The sequence below is a fragment of the Dipteris shenzhenensis genome, chromosome 10 (genome assembly GCF_047967505.1).
Source record: "Dipteris shenzhenensis isolate YYH24624 ecotype China chromosome 10, Dip_SZ_1.0, whole genome shotgun sequence".
Lineage (NCBI taxonomy): Eukaryota > Viridiplantae > Streptophyta > Polypodiopsida > Gleicheniales > Dipteridaceae > Dipteris > Dipteris shenzhenensis.
The window spans coordinates 20,897,741-20,914,488 of record NC_141605.1 but is presented as its reverse complement, the minus strand read 5'-3'; the positions used below and the strand labels follow the sequence as shown (position 1 = coordinate 20,914,488).

General features: G+C 42.5%; 1 protein-coding gene across 1 annotated transcript in view; it reads right to left on the bottom strand.

The window, feature by feature from the left end:
- The window catches only part of LOC147897540 (ubiquitin C-terminal hydrolase 12-like), a 36,789-nt gene extending 33,664 nt beyond the window's left edge, over positions 1–3,125 (bottom strand). The window contains exons 1-9 of the mRNA XM_087379936.1: positions 2,945–3,125; positions 2,785–2,845; positions 2,556–2,700; positions 2,304–2,461; positions 1,876–2,141; positions 1,554–1,772; positions 1,360–1,468; positions 1,137–1,252; positions 955–1,053 (exon numbers count right to left, since the gene is read on the bottom strand). Of these exons, the coding sequence (XP_087236062.1) occupies positions 955–1,053; positions 1,137–1,252; positions 1,360–1,468; positions 1,554–1,772; positions 1,876–2,141; positions 2,304–2,461; positions 2,556–2,700; positions 2,785–2,845; positions 2,945–3,013 (1,242 nt within the window). The 5' untranslated portion in view covers positions 3,014–3,125. The remainder of the gene's footprint in view (positions 1–954; positions 1,054–1,136; positions 1,253–1,359; positions 1,469–1,553; positions 1,773–1,875; positions 2,142–2,303; positions 2,462–2,555; positions 2,701–2,784; positions 2,846–2,944) is intronic.
- Between the last annotated feature and the right edge of the window lie 13,623 nt (positions 3,126–16,748).

Genomic DNA, 16,748 nt, shown 5'->3' with positions numbered 1-16,748 from the left:
TGCTCCCCTGTCTCAGTCACTCCTAGTGTGCCAGTCTTGATAATCTCAAGTCCCAGACTCTGTGGATGAATGTCATTGTTTGAAAGATGGCATCAATCTGTATTGGAGTCATCGCGAACTCTGCCTGTACTATCTCATGTGGAATTGAGGGGACCCCATAATCACATGTATCCACTCAAATTTTCTCCAATCGTTCTTCGGTAGATCACACCCCCAAAGAGAGGGGGTGAGAGAGAGAGAGAGAATGTTCAAAAGGAAACAAAACAAATGAAAGAAGGTATTGTTCAGTCCTTTGCCCTTTGAGTTGATATAAACTAGAATCTACTGAGTAGACTCGACGCTTTCTGATGTTTAATATTTACCTTCATAAGACTTTAAAAAATCAAATCTTATAAACTTAGCAGAGACAAAGACAGAGAGAGACGAAGGAAAGGATTGCTAGAGACAGAGAGAGGGTGTTTGGAAGAGAAAACGATAGGAGGGCAAAGTCATTTAGTAAGCAAAGCTGCAATTATCTCAGTAGTACACAAGCATAAGCTGCCATCAAGAAAACCGCTAAATATAAAATTACAGCTACCATATCCACAATAAGAGCAGGAAAGCTGATTTTCTCAGGTAAAAATACCAAAACGGCTTCTAAATACTTGACTATATGTACTATGTCTACATGAGGACGGGGGCTTTCATCAATGAAGGACTAAGATGATGTAGGCGTGAAAAACGACAAAAAAATAATTGCACATCCTCAGTATCAATGCCACTCTGAATAAAATTCAAGCTAGAAGCCAAACGTTTTTAAAACATTGGTTTTCAAAAAAGTACAGATAATCAAGCAAAGTAACGACTTGGTCCTTAGAGAGCAAGGAACCATAAGCAGCAGAAGTTTCCAGCTCCTGAAGTCTCACTTCTACACCTTACACGTTCACTCTTACTGAAACAAACAATGATAGCAACCTTAACCATAGTGTCCCGTGTAAAATCATATTCAAATCGCTTTAACTGCAGCTGAAGAACAGGTGGGAAATCAAGAAAGAGCACCCCCTTCCTGGCATCCTGCAAAAGCATGGCATGTGGAAAGTTACATAATGAACAGAAAATGGATGCATCAACTTTGAAATAGCAAATCACAAATCAACCTGCAAACCATGCTGCTCTGCATGATACTTGTTGTCACCCTCAAGGTTCTCCACCTCCACGTATTTGTCAAATGAGGCATACACATCCTTGCAGCCTTTGACATCCAGTTGCAAATCTATAGACACATTATAAACATTTGCCATCGTCTCAGCTAGAGTCATAAACCCAATAGTATGGCCAGTTCCCTCAAACCAAGAAGGAAGTAGAGAGCAAAGCATATACCATAAAATGATTCTTTGCGAGTTGATTTGTAATCTACATTGATACACTCAATGTAATTCATATGGTGCCCTTCAAATAACTGCTGAATTGTACCTTCTACAGCTGTTCCCTGGATACTCCAATGCAAAAGGCATATAAGCATCACAAGATATTAACGCTCTAAACATATCTTTCTTTAAAAATCTAATTAATACCTTCATCTTATCCTCTAGTTTCTCACAAAGGACACGATTTAGCTCCTGTACATCATGTTGCATGAAAGAATCATATGTGTCCCAGCCGAAAGACTTGGTGAGGTCTTTTGTTGCAACACTACTATCGTTGTATTGTACTTTATAGAACAAACTTTGGAGAGCCAGTGGAATACTGTTTGAAGGTACATCATTCTCAGTGGTGGGCATATGGTACACTGCCTGTGCAAACAATTAGTAATAAATATATAGGGATGTTTGCAAAGGCCATTTCAGGCAGGAGTTAAGTAAATGACAGAGTTTGCTTGAATAGAATAATAAACACCTTTCGGAAGTAAGGGATATGGTACAAAGTTTGAAGAAGGGAATTCATATAGCAAGTGGCCCCTTGATTCTTCAGGCCTACAAAACCTGTCTCCTTTTTAGAATCATAGGCCCAGTAGTCCACCATCTTTCTAACATTAACATCTGCTTCTACCACAAATGTGTCGCTGACCACGTAACCACGTGATGGATCGTAAAGATCATGTAAGGACATGAAAGAGGTAAATCCCCAATCGCTCTCTCTAGCCGTAAATTGATGCTGGGTATCTGAAATGGACACCACAAACGAAGAACGCAATCAGAGTGGTGACATGGTAACCTTCTAGATTCATCTAAACGGCTCAATAAGGTTCTCCTGCCACACTAAATCAGCTGATAGAGGCAATCCTGTTTTGGATAAGTAGATCTTAGTTCCTCGAATGGTGTTACCTTTTCTCACGGTCAGCTTGGGATCAATCTGATTTATGACAGCCAGACTAAAATGTGCAAATCTGTTCCAACCATAAGGCAAGACAGCAGAGTCCGCCACGTCCAGATACATTGACAAGTGATCCACATTGTTGCCCTTCGGGAAAATTAAGATGCGCCTGCTCGATCGCCATAGATTTCAGTCGCAATCGTAAAACATCAATCGAAGCGCAATTTCGGAACGCGACGGTCTGAGAAGCGCCGGCGACTTACCACTTGTAACCCCCCACGATGAAGGTCTCGGAGTAACGTTTCTGCGCACCGAGCCTGGAGAAATTCTCGAGCGCCCAGGTGAACTTTCCGGCGAGGGGATCGTCAAGGGGCTGGTTCTCCACGGTTGGCACGGCCTCGGGTTGCGCTGATGGGGGGGGAAGAACTCAAAAACAGAGCAAGGAAAGAAAAAAACTCCAGAAAGGAAGAGAGGAAGGAGGAGAAAGAGTACCGTCGACAGGCTCGAGGCCATGAGGGAAATCGGGGGGAGGAGCGAGCATGTCGTCCTCGTCCTGGGAGAAAGAAAAAAAGGAGGAGATGAAGGGGAAGGAGAAAGGGAGATGGATCTGAGAAGGAAAAAAAAATAGGGTTGAGGAGAAGAAGGGACTTACGTCGAGGGCATGAGCCATCATCGTCATGGCGTCGTGATCACAAGACTGCAAACTACTAAGCTTGGCCATACTATCAACTCTCCCATTGCTCTTTCCTCTCCCTCTCCCTCTCCCTCTCCCTGTATTAGAGGCTGCCTTTCCTTCAAGTAATGGGTTTGCTCTCTCTCTCGCTCTCTCTCTTGCTTGCTTGCTTGCTCACTACCCCTCCTACGTGGAACCTCTTGGCCTTCCCCGTACATTATATACCTTCCACTTATATTGTAGAGAGAGAGAGAAAGAGTGTGTGTGTGTGTGTGTTTTTATGAAGGCCCGGTTCACACCTCTGGTCACAAAGAGACAGAGACAGAGACACACAAAGAGAGAGAGAGAGAGAGAGAGAGAGAGAGAGTCTTTATGAAGACTGTGTTCCCACCGCTTGAGGGAGGGTTCACACCGCTCAGACAAAAGAGAGAGATAGATAGGTCGGGCACATGTCTATGTTCCAATGGCATTCCGTCAAGAAGATTCCTGTCGGATGTAATCAGAATCAGAGGCACGTGTCAGCCTGAAGCTCACCGAACCCTATGAGGTTTACAGGCACATATTAGGATTGAAATCCGGTAGCTGAAAGTAGTTGGATATGGGTTGCCGGACCTTGCCTACCTGTGTAGTCCGATTGCATGAGTCAGGCATCCGATCGCCTTCCCTGCCTGAACCACCCAAAAAAGCTACGTGTGCCTAGGGTGAGAGAGACGTAAAGTTTATGAAGACTCCGTTCACACCGCTAAATATGTAACTCGCAACAGGGGTGTCCTTAAATGCATTCGCTTTTGGGTTGGGCACCAGAAGGGAAGGAACCCCCCGCCCCAGGGTTGGTCCCCCTCAACAATACTAATTGGAGGCTGATACGGGCTGCAAACAACCAATAACCGAATTGTGTCAGAAGCTACTAACCGATTGATGTCAACACCACACAACGGCAGACTCCTCTATCAAAGCCCCTTGGCTGTCAGTTGGCATAAACTTGGATGAAGAGTCTACGAAAGCCCGTAGGGTCTATGAAACCTGATACAATGAGCTAAATGGGTAGAGCCTCTCAACATGCATCACATCCCAAAAAAATATAGCATAATCATCGAAACATTGATACAATGAGCTCATGGACAATATTAAAAAGTTGTGGTGTGGCATCACAACAATAATCCCCAAGAGGTTACCAAAGGGGTCAAGCCCTAGGGGAAGCCCCGCAGTGTAAAAGGTGATGTCTATCTCTATCCCTATCCCTATCTCTATCTATCTCTATCACTCATGCACCCCACACCCACACACATGAGAGAGAGAGAGAGAGAGAGAGAGAGAGAGAGAGAGGGTAGGGCATGGACCCATCATTGTCCCACCATTACTTAATGTGCAATTGGTAAAGAAAAGAGCTTGTTTTGACAATACCATGGAGGCTAGCCCACAATCATACTAGAGACAATTGTGGTGAGTTGCCATTCATGTTAACCATTTTAGTGAGGTTGTAAATGCTAGCTATGAAAAGCGGTAACATGTTCAAATGTGGCTAGGGTACTTTCTTTACGATATCATTTACTAAGAGACAATTGTGGTGAGTTGCCATTCATGATAACCATTTTAGTGAGGTTGCAAATGCTAGTTATGAAAAGCAATTCATTTTCTCAAGCACATGTAAGGTTATTTGCTAGTATCATAGCTATCCCCATCTATAAGATAGAGGCTTAGTGGATGTACTAAACTCGTTCAATCCAATGTTATAGGTTCAAAGGGAGGAGAGATACACACTGCACATGAAAATGCCACTTCTTCATTTAAGATGCCCAATCTCCAACCAGACTCCAAACATATACAAGAAGGTACCAAGGCCTTTCGCACCCATACTTATAAGAAACCATGTCATCAAGCCTCTATGCATATACATCCACATATGCACACTGTACATACTCTATACATATATGCCCTATACATCAACAATCTCCCCCTCAAGCTCTCCATAAGCCAAAAGCATCTCTTAAAAGACAAAACTTATATTTACCTAAGGACTTGGTAAAGATATATGCAATCTAGGCAATGTCCTCACATATCTCGAATTTCTTCACTCATCACTTTCTCCTTAATGTGGTGATAGTGGACCTCTATGTGTTTTGTCCTTGCATGGTAAATGGGATTCTTGGCCAGCATGTAGTACTTATGTTGCCATAGCAGGTCACTACTAGATCATCAATGCATACACTCAACTCATGAGGAAGCAATCTCAACCAAGTTTCTTCACATGCCGCTATGGTAGCCCCTCTATACTCAGATTTTGTGCTAGATAATGCAATGGTGGGTTGTTTCTTGCTGCTCCAACTAATCACACTACTCCCAAGAGAGAATGCATACCCACCAGTTGACCTTCTACCATTAATGCTACTAGCCCAATTTGTATCGGTATAACCGTGCAAGCATATTCCTCCTTCCTTGGCATAAAGCAACCCAACATTTATTGTGGCTTTCACGTATCTAAGTATTCTTCTAACCGCATCAAGGTGACTCTTGCAAGGCTTTTGCATAAAAATTGGCTCACCACACCCAAGGCATAACTCAGATCCGGTCCAGTGATGGTGAGATATAAGAGACTTTGAACCATCTTCTGGAACATGGTCACATCCCACAAGTAGCACCCATCGTGAACCATCTTAGTATTTTGCTCAAGGAGTTTAATCGGTTTGCATGATGTCATACCATATGTCCAAAGCATATTTGCCTTTATAGTATCCAACTACAATGAGGTGAATCAATTACCTCCATCCTAAGGAAGTACCTTAACTATCCAAGATCCTTCATGTCGAATTCACATGACAATCTCTACTTAGTTTGAACTCAAGTGTCAACTCTCTATACTAGTCCAGCTTGCCAACATGCCTATCGACTCAAGTACAAGAATAGAAAAGCTTCAACAAATTTCAAAGGCCAACATGACAGAAGTTTCTCCAAGAAACATGTTCCCAAAATGATGATTTTGGTATTTGAAAGAATGAAGGATAAAAACAAACAAAGGAGTGGCATTCGGTAAAACTCCATTTGGGGACCTCACGACGATGAATAATAACATGGCTTTCATCCATGGTGTCAATGAGTAAAATTCGCAAATATGATTCTCTCGAATCCTACAACCTTATAAGTTTGCACCTAGACACTTAGGTTAGGTCCATAGACACATGCACAAGTTTTTCCACTTTAGACACGATAGAGGTACAAATAAAACCCCATTGAAAAGGAAAGGTGCCAACATGTCAAGCATTCAATCTCAAAATTGAGGCACAATCCTCAGGAGTCCTTAGGTGAATAGGTGTTCCTATTGAATATCTACTTTAGCCAACACAAGACACCCAACAAGCTGCAAGCATGCACTTTCGTAGTCCTTAGGTGATAATAGGAAGTTGATATAAGGACCACACATCATACTGATGCAAATCAATACAAAACCAGGTACACTCAACTCAATTTATCGACATTGTCAATACAAAAAATTCAACCATGGGCTCCAAAGCCATACATGCAAGTCCTAAACCTCATCAGCAAACACCTCATCCTTTTCTCTATTACAAGCATTCCTCTCAAAAACAATGAATCAAATTACAAGATACAAGGAGACATACATTCTATTAAAAAAGAATGGATCAAGTAAAAGAGTATGTTTTTGTGAGCCAAATTTGATGCCAAACAAGGTAATCAACAGCAGAGAGCCTCTCAACATGAGCATCTACATACCACGTACAAGACAAAGATGAGAAATGCAAAGCATTATCAAAAGGAAAATTTCAGTACACGGGCAATCTACAATAGGAAATAAATGTTGCACCCACTCAACAACAAGGCATGACTACTTCGATGACAAAATCACATAAAGAGTGAATAAAAATCACATAAAAAGAATACTTCGATGACGAAATCACATAAAAAGAAAGTACATCAGACCACCTCGACGATTGTTGAATTTTGAGGAACAAAGTTCAACAATTTTCTCACTCAAAGCATTGGATACCAGAGTACAAGTAATAAAATTGGTATGAGGGAATGCTCACTCTGCGGCAATAAGGGACAGAAGTACAATCTAGAGCAATGAAGATGAGACCATTGTGTGTGTAGAGTGGCCGCAAAGTTTCGCTTATAATATCTTGAGCTTGAGAGATGGTATGATGAATCTTAAAGGATGAGGATACCCAAAATACTCTCTAGAAAAGATCCAATCATACTTGCAAAATCAAGATCTAGAGAGAGAAAGTACACCTTTTGAGGTTCTCCCAGTTTGTGTAGAGACCCAAAAGGGTCCCCCACTTTGTGGAGGGACTCATGAGGCTCCCCCACTTTGTGTAGAGACCCAAGAGGTCCCCCAGAAAGTGGAGGGACTCTTGTCCAGAAGGTCCCCTACAAAAGAGGTCCCACCATGGAGGTACCTACAATTGTGTAGAGACCAACATGTATAAATCTCTCTCAATGGAATGAAGATCCCACTCTTTGGGGTTTAGTGTTCAAGCTCACTATTGTGTTCATGCGATCTATCTCCATTGCGTCCATGCTCCCTTATAGATAACGTGTTCTAGCATGCCCTTCCCTTGCACTCCCTCCTCCTCCTACTCCCTTCTCCCTCCTCCTCCTTCGTCCTTCCTCCTCCTCCTCCCTCCTCCTCCACCTCCTCCTCCTCCTCCCTACTTCCTCCTCCTCCATCCTTCCTCCTCCTCCTCCATCCTCCTTCCTCCTCCTCCCTACCCCTCCTCCTTCTCCTCCCTACTTCCTCCTCCTCCCTCCTTCGTCCTCCTCCCCCACCCTCCTCCTCCTCCTCCTTCCTCCTCCCTTGTCTCTCCTCCTCAATCCTTACCCCTCTTAACTCTGGATTCCTACTAAACACTACAACTCTCCCTGAACCCTAGAACACCTAGATAGCTCTCTCAACCCTATCTCCCTTTTGAACCTTGCAACCCCTTCTGAACCCTTGAACTTTTGTGGAGGAAAGAGCCTCCATCCATCATTGTGATCAAGCCCTCTTTCTCACCCATGCATGCATGAGATCTTATTTCCATGCTTTAACCTACACCTCTCAGCGGAATATGACTTAAGGACCTATGCTACACTTGTGAACATCTATGCTACAATAAGCAATGAGGTGACCAACACCCTCATAACCTAGACTTGGAGAGACAATGACAACAATTGTAGTTGTCAACCAACTGCACCACCACCTTTAGGTCTAAGTAACAACCAATTGTAGTTGTCAACCAACTGCACCACCACCTTTAGGTCTAAGTAACAACCAATTGTAGTTGTCAACCAACTGCACCACCACCTTTAGGTCTAAGTAGCAAGGTAATTTTATTGCTATTGTCTATAGACCCATGGCTTCCAAGTGGGGTTGCACTTCTAGATCTTGAAGTGCTTTGTAGCATGCCACACTGTGGTAGAATAGCTTAAAGTATTCATTGGCTTTGTACCATAATTTTGAGTGCAATGCCACTCCCCCCAAGGAATCAACCCATTTTTTTCCCAAGCAAGAGTGGTTAGTCAATGCGATGGAGTGCTGCATATATACTAGAGGGAAATGGGGGCCTCCATCTTTCTCTTCTTGATAGGAGGGTATTTGATTGTTGCTGGGTAGATCGCTATGATTCTAGTAGCTATGGTCCCGATTGCTATTGGAATGTGTTTGCATCCATCTAACTAGGAAGGATGATTCATGGAGTGTGAGAGGTGGATAGGGTAGCAGATATAGTGGGATGGGATGTAGGATAGGCTTCAAAGAGCTTCACTTAGATGTCGAAGTACAATTCCTTTTCCATAGAGTAAGAGTTCTCTAAAAAGTGCATCGATGGAATTAAAAGAGTTAGGAGTGTGGTATAGGATTTTTAGCAAATTGGAAGTTTGGAAACTGAACTTGAAAGCTATCAGCAATTATAGCAAAATTTTGATAGAGTTCTATTAAAACTACTAATTCAACATGGGGGTTCCTAGGGCCCTATGCTAAAATAAAGTGCAACCTATCAGGCACTAAGATAGCCTGTAACTTTGTGGTGCTAAAATAAGCTCTAATTCAATGGGATGTTGAAATAGGCCTTAATTCAATGTCTCTTTTGAATTTAGTCTTTTTGAGATTTTGAAGTTTGTATTCAGTCACTAGCCTCTTATGAACTTGGTGTTAAGGATGGTGTAAATTGCACCATCTAGACAGGGCATTAGGGGCAAACCCTAACCCTAAGGGGTACTCATGTATATATTCATGTTCATATTCAGTACAACATAGTGTACATGTAGCTATATCATGTGCACTCCTCTCTCTCTTCCTCTCTTATTTCTACTATCATGGTATTAGAACCGATGGTGCTCCCACTCCCTTCATGAGTGTCAAGCCCTCCTTCCGCGAGGCATCCTCCGTCTCTGAGAGTGAGGTTCATCCTCCGAGAGAGTTTTCCATTCGAGAGAGAAAGCCCTTGCCCTTGTCAAGGTGTCACGCCCTTACTCCATCAAGGCACAAGCCCTCCCTTTGAGGCATCTCCATTCCATCTCTAGCTCTTTGTTTAGAGCTCATTTCTTTTCTGATTTGGTTTAGAAAGCTCGTCATTCCAAGCTATGGAGAGAGAGTTATGTTCCTTTTAGTGTTCATCATTCCTTCAGTTCATTGTGTTAAAGAGAAGGGGAGACTAAGGAGAATTGGCATACTCTTACAGCATCAAAACTTTTAGTTTCAAGCAGCTCCTAAGCTTGGCTACTACTGCTGCTGTTGAGTGCGAGAGCGACATAATCAAGCAAAAGCTTAACATACAAAAAGAAGCAAATCTTGATTCACGAGCTATAGGACGAGAGACTCTCTCTGCCTTTAAGTTTGCAAATGCTCTTGCAAGTAGGGTGGAGTACATTGCAAACACATTCTTATTGTTTGCAGCTACTATTGCGAGCCCAACTGCAAAGGCTCTGCTCCAAAGCCATCAACTACTCTCTACATCAATCGATCTAGCCACGGCTCCTAAGGCACAGCCCTAGCAAAGGCTCAACTCATGAGCGGCAATGCCACAACAAACCTTAGCCATGTGAACTAGCCAGTGAGTGAGCTCCAACGACACTCCCAAGGCCCTCATCGATAGTTTATAATGACTCCTTCGACACCGGCTCCAACAATAACTCAAGGGTAATCGCCATCCAGAACGACCAACAACAATCTCTAGTCAAGACAACAAACACTCCAGTAATCAGTGCCACGGCTCACCTACAATGCAAAATGCTAGCAACTAAGGCCCCGACTCAAGTCCCACTTCCTTCCTTCACGTCTCCACAAACAACGTCAGCCCCATAGCTCCAGACCTCTCCAGCCATAAACCTTAACCAAAGCTCCAATGTTCACACACTACCTCCAACACTATATACAACCAGTGACCAAAATAGACTCCACCTCCATGCACGCCTAAGAATGATGACAACCACTACAGCCATAGTCTTCCCTGCAACTAGAGACCTCTCACCTCTAGCAACGTGCGACTAACTCCTATGACTATCGACTACGCAAAGCAAACCATGACTTCTCCTGATGGCAAGCAACTCATGGCCCTTCTCTAGCCAGCCCCGCCATCAACTGCATCAGCCACTTGCAATAGTGACTCGTCTTTAGTAGTCGATCAATGCTTAAACAATGCCTCCACACAACGCTGACAAACTGACATCATCAGCGCTCCATACTTGCTCCATAGCGCCATGAGCTCCAACGAGCGGTAGATCTTTCTACAACACCATCAACAATACAACAACCCATGGTTGGCTCACAATGGACAGACGGACAGACGAATAGTCACATGCAACGATTGCATGCAACACCCTCACATAAACAATTGCAAACAACATCTCTTGTAGTAGCAATAACCTCGACGCTCATTCATGGCTCCTCTACAACATTACACTAGGTGACAGATCCAACAGTTGACCTTCACCTCGTCAACATACAATGACCATAGCTCCTATGCTTCACTGAGCGCCCACGGCTTCAACGAATGACTTAACCATAATTCCGTCAACGGAATCTTAGGATTTTGACAAAATCCTTTAAGATTTTCTTTCCTTATCTGGACCCTTGGTTGTTGTCTTGACACGTGGCACACAAAGGTTTGGCTAGTTATCTGACATGTGGCATGTTAGAGAACCTTATCCCCTATCATGTCACCACAATGCCACATCAATGCGCTAGCTGTTGCTACCAGCTCACCTGCACACATCATCACATATGCCGTGCCATGTGGCACCTCTGCTAAGTCAAGATTATAGGCCCCAAGTGCCACATCATCAATGGTCCCCATAGTTGCCACCTTAGTAGGCCTAGTCACCTAGCACCTCACGTGCCTACCATGTCAGCTACAGTGGTGTGTCAAACCTATATGTTCAACTGTCATGAGCTGAAGGTTGTCTGTTGCATGCATGGCTAAACATCCATTGGCATGGGATGTAGCATCTGTTAAAGGCTTAAGGTGGAGCTGATAATGTAAAGGCCTAGAAGCCTAAAATATCACAAAGATAACATAAGATGTCCCTGAGGCATATGCGGTACCGAATGCTAATATCATGACTGATATGAAGTCTTGGATCCAACCACTAATTTGCATCAAGTATGGATTGTATACGACAGCCATAAGTGCATGCCAAAACACTGAGGTTCCCCAGGTTGTACTATGGCTAAACCCGATGATGTCCACTCCATTGGGACAGGACCGCGCTGATGCATAAATATCCTCATGCTGAGGAATGATCTACTCATTGAAAGAGGTGGTGATCACTGTGGATCTAAGCATGATGTGATGCGGCATGATTGAGTTGATGCTGGAATGTCCTAAAGACTGATATGTTGATCTGTATTGCTAATGGAAACTGTGTCCAAGAATGTGATGAGCTCTGTATGAGAGGTGAATGCCACTCTTGAAAAAGGCAGTCATATCATCCAGGAATCTCATAGTAGGCTAGGCAAGCACATATTAAATGATCCGTCTCCACCTCCTCCAATGTGCATAACTTGCAGATCCAATGCTCTCTGGGTATGCTTGTGGCTCTTCCTACCTTGATCCTCAAGACCCAAGATAGCTGTTTAATGCCAATCCTCGATGCATGTGAGCCTCGTCAGTCCTCCAGGTACTGGGGTCTCATAATCACTACATCCTCTGATACTCTCGGGCCTCTTCTTCAGCAAAGCAATGTATCATACTTGCACCTTTGGCCACATATTTGCAGTCCCTAGATCACTCTATCTACACCAACTATGCGTCTTCTTTGACCTGCATCATATGACGCAAGTTACTCTACTACAACATACCTCTGCCATTGATATCAGTTCTTTTGGGCTGGTGACACCTTCATATGTCAAAACCTACCGGATTCTTTTTCCATCGCTACATCAACTAGATTCACATCCAGATGCCTCTTTTACAAAGTAGTTGCACAGTCCATGATGACATATGACATGTTCAGCCTTGACATGTTTGGCATGCAGCCATACACACCATCATTCATGCTGTCATATTTTGATCAACCAGTTTTTAATCGAGGTGGAATATTCTTTTTGCATATTTCCTTCCTCTACCCTTCGGCTTATCTTTTGGGTTTTATTCCCAAAGGTGAAGGATGACCCACAACTTAAGAGGGGGAATGCATGTTATGTACATGTTCATAAGTTTGTACTCATTGCACATGCTTCCGCTATGTAGTCACTGTGCTCACGCATGCACATACTACTCTGATTTCTTTCCAATTTTCTTTTTAGGTTTGGATGCTATCATATGCACCAAACAAAATCCACAAAAAGGCCTTGTACATGCACCCTCTACTTACCTAGTGCAATTTAAGAGAGGGTGTTAAGGATGGTTTAAATTGCACCATCAAGATAGGGCATTAGGGGCAAGCCCTAATCCTAACCCAAAGGGGTACTCATATATATATTCATGTTAATGTTCAATACAACATGGTGTATAGGTAGCTATATCATGTGCACTCGTCTCTCTCCCTCTCTCATTTCCACTATCACCTGGTTAGGTGCCCATTCAAGTAAGATGCTTTCTTCAATGACCTAATTCTATGAGCTTTTTCCATTTTCTATGACTTAATGTCTAATTCAGCGAGAGGCCTTAAAATAGTTGCTTTTAAACTTAGTCTTTTTGAGATTCTAAATTTTGTATTCAGTGTCTCAGCTTATTTCCAAGACCTTTGTTTCATTTTGTATGAAGTTTCATAATGCCAATAGCAGTAAACTTTTTGTACGAAAAGTACATGGGTGTGACTCACTTGAACGAAATTTTTGAATGCAATGATATGGGGCTCCTTTGATGTAACTTGTTATGGACTGCAATTGATTCTATGCATATTTGATTTGATATGAATGAAATGAGAAGTAGAAAAGTAGGACAAACACATGTGCATGCATGCATGCATGCACACACACATAGAGAGACTGTCATTATTTGGAAAGTGCCAAAGGAGTGGAGTATTGGGATCCATGGATTTAGGAACTCTTTGATATATACCAACGAAGACCCTTGCACACCAACCAACCCTCTTCCATGCTTGCCTTATGCTTGAGGCCACTAAGCTTATTGCTCCTAGTGAAAGCTCCTATTAGGAAATGCATGTCTCCTGTCGATGTTCGCAATGATGCAATGTTGCTCTTGACCATTGCCTCCTCCCTCTTGGTGAGGACTTTGGAAGCACCACTTTGTTACCAATGCATTGTGACCACAACTCCCTTATCTTATCCATCTCTCTCAAGTACTCTTATTATCCCTTTGTATGTGTCTCACAAATCAAACGGTCCTAAATGATGGATCACACATTCTTAAATCCATGCATGGGAGTTCTGTTGGCAGTGTGATCTCTATAGGTGAGTATGTGTGGTATCTTTGTTGTGAGGACTAAAAAATCTTTGTTCTCTGATTGGATCATGCAATTTGATGAAGGTCTATGGGCCACTTGATGTGGTGTTGGTCTTGTCCACATGGGAGCATCTACATGGATTCCACGTGGTAGAATAACTCACAGCATGGTGGCTATGAGCGACCCCACTAGACCTAAAGAGGCAACATGTTTGACCTTCTTTTTGAGGGTCGAAATGTCTAGGGGGTTCATAACATTAAGTTGATGAGAGTTGTCTAAATCTACATGAAATATAGGGGAAGCTTTCTTTAGAGTTTGTTGTGTCCATAGGGTGCTTATAGGTCATGTCTACATTATAAGAATCTGCAACAAACTTGGTCTTGTACATACATACATACATGCATACATACATAAATACATACATACATATGTGTGTGTACACACACACACACTTACTATCCCTTTTTCCTTTTGACCATACTAATTACTTTTCTTCCCTTTATAATCCTTCGAAAACCCGTTTAAACTATCTTCCCCCCCCCCCTCTCTCTCTCTCTCCAAAATTGTTCCCTCACTCTTTCTCTACCCTTCTCTCCCTTCTCTTTCTCCTAAATTCCCTGTTTAGCCTCATTTCTCTAAAATTTTCCTTGATTCCCTAAAATTTTCATGATATCCCTCCCCCTAAGTTCCCTTATTTTCTCCCTCCTAATTTTCCTAATTTCCCCAAATTTTCCCTATTGTTTTGCCTAATTTTCTCCATATTTTTCCTACCTTTTTCTAATTTTCTTCCTAAAGTTTTCTCCTAATTTTTTATATTTTGCCTATTTTGCCCTTTTTTCCTAGTTTTCTTTATTTTTCTAAATTCTTTATTTTCCCTAGTTATTTCCTATTTGTCCTAATTATTTCCTAGTTTCTTCTTAAATTTTCCTAATTTTCAATTTCCCCTTCTTTCCTTATTTTCCCTAATTCTCTTATGCCTAGTTTTTCCCTATTTTCTACTCTCCCTAATTCTCCCTATTTTTCTCTCTCCCTATTATTCTTGATTTTGTCTCCTAAGTTTCCCTACCTTTTCTCTCCCCATTTTCCCTAATGTTTCTCTCCCTATTTTCCCAAAAAAAAAATCCGAACTATTTTTCTAATTTTTCTTTCCATTGAAAAAAAAGAAAGAGAAACCCTCCCTAACCTAACTACACTCCCTAACCTAACCTTATTCCTAATCATTTACTCCTCGCCCCTTGCCCCCCTAACCTAACTTTGCTCAAACTACGCTAACCCTCCCCCCCCCCACTGGTCACCTTCTCCCCCTCCACACCTTTTTTTCTCTATTCTCCCTAATTGTCCTATTTTTTATACACTTATCTACCTAACTACATAAACAAACTACCTAAACCTTCTAACTACCCCAAATACCTAACTTCCCCCTCGTCTCTATGACTACCTCCTCTACCGACTAATTTCCCTGACTAAGCCAAACTATCCTTAAAAACCCCGCCTTCTCTTGCTCATATACTCATACTCCCCAGCTGTCCCGTTGCCCCACCCAACTATCCTGCTCCTTCAGAGGCCCTCTCTTTGACTCCTGTTCAGACCCACATGCCCGCCTCCCATACTTGCTTATAGCTCCTGAGTTGTGACCTTCAAGGCGGTGCCATCAAGCGCTTTTTTCTCTTCATGGCTCATGCATCAAGTAGCATACCTCCTACACTATGGAAACCGTCTCTGATTGCATTGCCTTTATTGTACATTGCATAGTCTGCAAGACAGCCCCCCCCCCCCCCCCGGCTCTATAGTAGTCTACTCTGGCATGGCATTAAACCCTTGCACTCCACCTATGGACTCACAGGTCTCTCAATTCCTCTATTGCATTATATTTCTTTATTTCCTTATTTCCATTTTTTCCCTCCACCGAACCTTTCAGAATACATCTCATTGATTTGAATCTGGCAAAGCAATTTTATCAATGCATCTACCTTTGTCCATACTTTAGCTCTCAAAGTTGCTACTTGAGGATGAGAAGCCTTATTGGTCATGCATTCACACAATGCTTTCCAGTATTCCCAACCCAAACTACTTTGAGGCAATGTATGTTTGTCTTTGTTGAGATTGTGGCTCGATAGGAATCTCCTTGCCTTCCCTCCACCCATGGACACTTTTGCAGGAAGATTCTATGTTGCCCTAGACATTTTCTTATCCTCCTTAAGTTTGACATGTCCTCCATGGAATCCCATCTCTGACAGCAACTTCTTAGCTCAATGCACCATGTGGATACTTCTTGTAGAATTAAATTTCAAGCATAAACAAGATGCAAATACAACAACTTATCAAGTATGCATAGTTCTGTGTGTAAAGTACATATGTGTACTCTCTCAAGTGAGATGGGCAAGATGGGATCCAAGTTTGAATCCTTCTTATTGCAATTGGGAGCTTGCGTTTGGCTACAAGATAGAATGCCATTCTCCCATTATAAGCTAGCCTTTTGTTTATGTTGCGAACACATGCAATAAAGGCATGTGTTCATTGCATTTGCCCGTGTATCACAACCATGCAACCACTTGAGAGTTTTCAAATCACCAGTAAGATCCATGGCCATCGATTGTCAATGTTTGCCCTTCCTCTTGTCTTCAGATCGTCGATGGGATTCCTGTTCTATCTAGAACCCACTTCAATGTCTCGTGGCACTCTTTTGGAGTCTCAAATGCTACAAGTCACCATATATCTTTCTTTGATTGCAGTAAGAAATCTTGTTCTACTTCTTCGTTCCCTTGAATAAAGGCATAATGTAGATGCTCACTCTCTCTAACTTGTGTTCTGTCACCAATTGAGCTTCATCCATTTTGATGACAAATATGAGCTTTCGATTGCAATCTGTGCAACAAAAGAGAGAAATCGTTAGGATAAACATGATATAGGGAATGAACTAAGTAAAGTGCAATGCTAT